Source organism: Pyrus communis, chromosome 11 (genome assembly GCF_963583255.1).
Source record: "Pyrus communis chromosome 11, drPyrComm1.1, whole genome shotgun sequence".
NCBI classification, from domain to species: Eukaryota; Viridiplantae; Streptophyta; class Magnoliopsida; order Rosales; family Rosaceae; genus Pyrus; species Pyrus communis.
Genome location: NC_084813.1, coordinates 15,485,478 through 15,492,887, shown reverse-complemented (window position 1 = coordinate 15,492,887; position 7,410 = coordinate 15,485,478). Strand labels below are relative to the sequence as shown.

Sequence of the window (7,410 nt, the reverse complement as noted above, 5' to 3'; positions counted from 1 at the left end):
ATTATTTATTTGTTACCGTCATAATTTATTATTTATTGTTTGTATTATTTATTATTTATTTATTATTTATTATTTGTATTATTTATTTGTTACCTACATAATTTATTATTTATTATTTGCCTACATAATTTATTATTTATTATTTGTATTATTTATTTCTTACCTACTTACATTATAACTATGTTGTTTGTATTATTTATTTGTTACTTATTTTCATTATAATTATTTATTTGTATTATTTATTTGTTACTTATTTTCATTATAATTATTTATTTGTATTATTTATTTGTTACTTATTTTTATTGTGTAGGAACTTCAAGCACAAGCCTGGTACGCTGCCAAAACCAAAAGCAAAAATAAATCATTTAACCAGTGGGAATGTTGGAATATTGTCAAAGATTGTCCTAAATTTAGAGTTGTGCCAGTCGGTCCAGAAGTGCACATGAACAGCACCCCTCTACACTCTACACCCGATCATGTCTCGCATGTTGATGAAGATGATGCAGAAGGAGTGCCCGAAACGCCCCTCCCTGAACAAGCGTCGGGTTCGACCCGTTATCCAATTAGGCCTCAAGGTAAGAAGGCTTCAAAGAGAAAAGGGAGTGCTTCCAAGAATGATTATGCAAAGTTCATGGAAGAACTTACTCGCCAAGGTGAATTGACTTTGGCGAGGGAATTGGCGAAAGATGAGGCTGATAAGGCTAGAGAGGAAGCAAAAGCAGCAGCTGTTGAGAGAGAATTTTATGCTAATGAGAGAGAAAGAGAGCTACTTAGGCAAGAAAGGGAACATGTTAGAGAAGAAAGACGGGCTCAACAAGATCCAATAACCATTCGAATGAGAGGGATTTGAGATTGAAAATTCGAATATTTTACAGCTATGGATAAGAATTGTGAATGTTATTCGGTTATGGTTTCAAATAAGGGTTATAGATAGGGTTCTTTGGTCCATATCCGTTCCCGAATAATACAGTATAGTATTCACACATATTGAAATTATTTAAAAATTTCTTCTGTGTTTCTCCCGTAGTGGTTATTGTATTTGTTTTTCTCATTCCTTTTCTTTTTTCATGGGACTAATATGCCTTAATATGCTATCATATTTGGCTTATCATGAACACTTCTAGAAATTATTGTTATGTTTATTTGGACGTGAATATTTAATGACGAGATTAGTATCTATTAAATTATAAAGTGTTAGTTGAACGAATACATTTTTTTTTATTGACGAAGATGGATATAACCGTTAACCGATAATGACTCCATTACGGACATGTATAGTTATGGATAATCTAGATAGTTAATTTGCAGTTATGAATATGATTAATTTTCGTAGTTAGGGGGGTGAATATGACATTTTTGTTCCCAAATCGAACGGTTGCCATCACTAATGGGAAGATAGTTTTAGATTAAAAAAAAAAAAAATTAATGGTGGGTGTGATTATAATGTGAGTGAAAAAATAGCACAATGGGGCGTCTAGCAACGCTCTTTGCATATATGTCAAAGTACGCATCAATGCATACGAAATTTTGTTCAAATTAGCGTCTAAATTTTAACGTTCTGACTTCTGAAGTAAATTTATGCATGCAACAATGTATACAATGCCTTGATGCTTTGCAAATTGTAGCTTTTTTATTTGGTCTGAAGTATACAATTATTCATGGTTAGTGTAATCCATTTGGGAATGCTGAAAAATTATAAAACACACGTGTATACCTATATATAGAGATGGATGCACATTTGGACATAGGTGGTCTCATAACCACCTAGAGTTTAGAAAATATACATATAAAGGTCTTTTGAGGATCCTTTGAATGTTTTGTACGGCTCTCTTTGTACCTACTAAGTTTTTGATGTAATACCAGCTAAATATATCTTGACAAGTTGCATGGACAACACTCGACAAATTCTCTCGATACTAAGATTCGAATCCTTGTTCCGCCACTGTATCTACATAAGAAGTGCAGATATTTAAATGAAATATCTGCACCACACAGTAGTGATAGACTTATCTACATAAGAAGTGCATATATTTAAATGAAATATCTGCACCACACAGTAGTGATAGACTAATCTCCTCTCTAGGGTCAAATAGTATGGCCAAAGCAGAGCTGGTAATCCCAAAATATAAATCCATAAGAGTTCGAACTCGGATTGAGAGCTCTATTTCTTTGCTTGCTTTTTCACTAGACCAACAGTTGGAGTTCGCTACGATTCTTGTTTATGGTCTTCTTTGTTCAGATTTTTCATCATAATAGATTGGCTTTAACTTTGAATAACAGAACATCTTAGATCATAATGTAGAAAAATGTAACCCCTTAGAGCACTTCCACCAGAGGCACATTAGGCCGGTACCCAGTAAAAAAACCAGGCTAGGACTCAGTAAATCCACTCCAGCCCACAAACTTGCCTGGCACCCAGTCCAAGCTGGTCTCCAGGCTAGCCCAAACTTGACTGACCAAGGGACCAGCCCCTTTTTTGTTTTGCGCCTAGCGCGTGGCGTTCACATGACCGTGGGCACGAGTACCCGACAACTGTTCAGAGGTAGGGTCTGTGGCGTAGGCGCACTCACATCTCACACCGGGTAGGTGACGTGGCCCACTCTCTGCCGTTGGATTTCCAACGGTAAAAAAAATTGAATTTCAGTTTTGATCTGGATCGTCCGATCAAAGATTAATGGTCCACGTTTTCCCCCAAATCTTATCCGAAATTAAAACTATTTTATTTATTTATTCTTTTATAAAAAAAATTAAATGGGCTGGGTGCCAGCGCATTTTGTAAGAGTAGAGATCGTTTGTGCCTGAGCATTTTTAGACTGGGTGCTAGCACATTTTTTTTAGGGGTGGAGATGCTTTGGTTTATTACTATTCATTAGGGTCTATTACTGTTCACTAAGTGGATAAATCGGCTGGGTGCTGGCTCAAAGTCTTTAAGGGTAAAATTGCTCTTAAGAATCTATCCAGTTTGTGTTATTTTTGGTTTCAAATTTAATTTGCAGGTTTAGGACCATACTAGTATCCATGTGGAAGTAGGATTTTCTACCCTCCGAATCTCTCTCCCTTTCCATCCCCCTCTATTTGAACGATTACGGTTAAGCCACGTTAACATTTTTCATTGATTTTTTTTATAGAGATAATAAGACAAAAATCAATACGTGAAGGGATGAAAGAAAAAAGAATGGAAATAGAATGGTAGAGAATCCTACTCCATTCATGTGAACCTCAAAAGTTACGCAACCTGGAAAAGTCTTTCAGTTACCAAATATAATAAAACAAAATATGAACTAAGCCAGTTTCTGTTTCAAACTTTCAAGTGCCCCACATGATTCTTGTCTTAATCTCATCTCAATGTTTTAGCTGACACAGCAGTTTGCCTATGTGCAAGATAAAGGAACCACGTTCCCTCCTGAGCTTGGGAGACTGAGCTTCTTGAGCAAATGATTTGAATCGTTGAAATTTAATCTAAGAACTGAAATTATTATAACTTTTAGAAAGATCCCCTGTTTGTAACCGTTGAATCAAATTTCAACAATCCAAATCTTTTGTTCAAGAGGCTCAACCTCCTAAACTCAAGAAGGGATCCGATTCCCACGACAAATACTTGTGTGTGGAGTATATGAATGAATATAACACTGATCTCGTGACTAGTTATTTGCGTCATCGGGGTACATTCTGTATGAGTATACGTGACGGAGTGCTATGCTTACACGGATGTATAACGGATGACATGCAACTTTGACCAAAACAAACTTACAAACTAATCAGAACAAGTTTTCGTTCTACAAATGCTTTCGATTTTTAAGATTAAAACAAACCAAACCAACGCCACCAGTTTTCCGGACTAGAAAACCTTGAAAAACATCACTCTGATTATACATGCATATAAAAAATATATAGAGAGATAACTTATGATTTTTGTAACTAGGAGTGCAAAATTCCTAAAACCCAAAACCCTAATTACACACAAAGCACCTTAGAGAGGTTGTTGCATTGTCACAACCAGAGGACTTGTCACGGTGTGCTTCCCATCTGACCAAACTATTGAACCACTCGTCACACTAGTGCTACCAGGAGATAGCTTCACTGCCAAAGCATGAACCCTCACAAGAAAATTCAACTTCTGCCCCACCCTCCTAAACGCGAGCCTCTCCGGCTCCACCGTCACTGTCGTCCCCGCCGGTGGACTGATCCTCACCTGATAGACAGACTTGGGGCCGCCCACGTTCGTGACGGTCCGGATAAAATGCGTATTCATCTTATGCTTCCCGTACTGCTGAAACACCACAGACAATGAAGGGTAATTGAGGTTCCCAGCATGTCCAGCCCGCTTTGCCCCATTGCAATTTGCAAGCTTCCTAGTGATCGTTTGTATGTTCTTAGTGGTATAATTGTAGTTGCACAAGAAATTCACATAATCATAAGAAGTAATGTCATAGACCAATCCAGGGTCCATTGCCTTTTGGGGATGAACATGGCCTGCCCCAAAGTCCATGACTGTTGATGTATTGCCACTGGACTCGTCCAGCATGGTCTCGCCTCTGTTGTCCACGGTGTAAGCCGTGGTCATCAGGGCCGACCTAATAGCAGCTGGACTCCAGTCTGGATGGGCTGCTTTCAACAAAGCAGCCAAACCAGACACATGTGGACAAGCCATTGATGTCCCAGAGAGTATGTTAAACTCCGTATTTCTCTTATCCGAAGCAACACCGGAAGGTCCAATCTTATCCGGCCAAGCTGCCAGTATATTCAACCCGGGCGCAATCACGTCCGGCTTCAATATCTCTGGTGCTTGCGGGTTCGGCCCGCGGGCAGAAAATGAAGCCACGACAGGAGCGGGACGCACCCGGATTCTGGTCCCTTTAAACACAATTGTAGCCGTAGGTGGCGATTTGGACTTGGATGCAGCTGTGATGTACCTTCTGATTTCGTCTCCGGTGGCGGCACCAACCGCGGTGGCGGGTAACACGTGGCAGTCTGCTACAAGTCCTTCACCGTCGAAAACCCCATTGGCGATTATCATTCCAACCCCTCCAGCTTTCCTCACAACATCGCCTTTCGCAGCTCTTGAATTAATACCACGGTCGCATACGACGATCTTTCCTTTGACCAAATCTTGACTCAAAGAACCTTCTAGACACAAGGACGAGGAGTAACCGTCGCTGCCTTCGCTATCAGCGTAAACCAGAGGGTACATCCGACCAGCTGCGAGACCCGGCCCGGAATATACACTCATGCCCGGGATTGTTCTTCCGTTTCCGAGCTTCACATCGGCCGGGAAGTCCCGATCAATAGTTCCCGCGCCGACGGTTGTCACCCATGGAGCCACATTGGTGACAGTGAGCCCTCCCGGACCGCCGTTACCGGCGGACGCGGACACGAAGACACCGGCGTCAGAGGCTCCGAACGCGCCGATGGCTATGGCGTCGAGGTAGTACGGGACGACGACGCCACCTACACTGAGGGACACGACGTCACAGCCGTCGGCGACGGCGGCGTCGAAGGCGGCGAGGATGTCGGAGTCGTAGCAGCCGGCGCTCCAGCAGACCTTGTACGCGGCGAGCCGTGCCTTGGGAGCCATGCCGGCTGCGACTCCCTTGGCGTACCCGAGAGTAGACGCCGGGAAAACGTACCGTCCGGCGGCGATCGAGGCCGTGTGAGTCCCGTGGCCGTCGGAGTCTCTGGGGGATCGGTACTCCGTGGTCTCATTCATCTTGCCGTTAGTGGATTCGAAGCCGGCGGAGAAGAAACGGGCACCGATGAGCTTGCGGTTGCAAAGGTTCGCCGCAAAGTCCTTCCCGGCAACGCAGCTGCCTTTCCATTTGGTGGGGATGGGGCCCAGTTCTCGGTCGTGGAAGGACTGGCGTTCGGGCCAGATTCCGGTGTCGATGACTCCGATGACGAGGTCGGACCCAAAGTCGGACTCCTTGAGAAGTCCTGCCGGGTCCGTGGTTCGGAGGCCGAGGAATTCAGGGGAGCGGGTGGTGTGGATGTGGCGGACTTGCTCTGGAATGAGACTTATGACGTGGCTAAGGGACTGGAGTTGGTTGGCTTGGGAAGGGGAGAGCTTGGTTGAGAAGCCGTGGAAGACGGTGGAGTAAGTGTGGAGAATAGTTGGGGGTTGGGAGGACGAGGAGGAGAGGGAGGAAAGGGAGGAGGAGTACCAGTCATGGTGGGTTGGGAAAATGGAGGGTTTGGAGTCTGGTTGGACTTGAACAATGAAGGTTTTTCCACCATCATTCTGATTATCATTTTCAGGAGAAGAAGAAGCTGAGAAGTTGGATAGGGAGGAGAGAGAGATGATGAGAGAGAGGAGAAGATGGAGGAGAGAGAAAGCCATTGGAGAGAGTGAGAGTGAAGAGCTCTCTGTGTCTCTGTGCGGTGGTGGGAAAGTTGCTGCTACTTAATAAGTTATGGATGAAACATATTAATGAATATAATAATAAAATGGTTAAGTTGAGGGTTCGGGTGGTCGTGACTGGTCAGTCTCGATGTTGATGTGGATGCGTGGGTGGTTTTATACTATTTGGTACTTAATTTGTTTAGGCTTCTCCAAAACATTCAAATTCAATTCAATCGAATTGTGTTAGACTGTACTACCGTGGAAGAAGTGAGTACTATAATTGTTTGAGATTCTACGCAATCGTGTGTCGTATATCTGATATTACTCTTGTCCCGTGTTATTAATGAGATGCATTATACCTGTTACTGGGTATGATATGCACGGTTATATGCTAAGAATGATAAACATACTTTTTTTTTTTTTTTTTAATTTCTCATACACTTTTATTAAATTATGTTTATAGTTTAAATTTGATTTATTTAAATTTAACGATCATAAATATAAAAAAAATGCATAAAAAACTAAAACAATTGTATAAAAATGACTTTTTTAATATACAATAATGTATGAATATAATGACAAAAATATTCATATTACGAGAGTAAGGTTTTAAAAAATGTTAGGTGTTAGTCAAGCAACGGGTTAGGGCCTAGTGCCTAGGCGGCTAGGCGGGGCTATACGGACTAGGCAAATTTAAGTAAATTTATTATATACTGTATAAATAAGTATATGTTTATATTTATAAAACATACATAATTATATTAGAATACATAAATCACGTATAACATGACATATAAATTATAAAATATTAGTCAACAAACATATAATAAGTGTTTATCGAAGTAGTCAACAAGTCTATTACATTTTATTGAAAAATTAAAATACAAAATGAAAATTATTGATTTTCTGTCAAAGTTAGAGTTGCAACCCAAGCAAGGTTAGGCAGACTAGGTGGATGCCTAAGTAGGTCTTGACACGCTTTTTTAATTTTCAAACTCCTAAAAAGTCATCCTAACGATAAGAGCATCTCCAATGGGGGGGCTTCATCCTCCATGAGGCTATCACATTTCCAG

At 41.3% G+C, this 7,410-nt stretch overlaps 1 protein-coding gene across 1 annotated transcript; it reads right to left on the bottom strand.

The window, feature by feature from the left end:
- Nucleotides 1–3,848: 3,848 nt before the first annotated feature.
- On the bottom strand, nt 3,849–6,452 carry LOC137708322 (subtilisin-like protease SBT1.5). Its single transcript, XM_068447379.1, has one exon. The coding sequence runs from the start codon at nt 6,332–6,334 to the stop codon at nt 3,971–3,973; it is 2,364 nt and encodes a 787-aa protein (XP_068303480.1). The 5' UTR covers nt 6,335–6,452; the 3' UTR covers nt 3,849–3,970.
- Nucleotides 6,453–7,410: the final 958 nt, after the last annotated feature.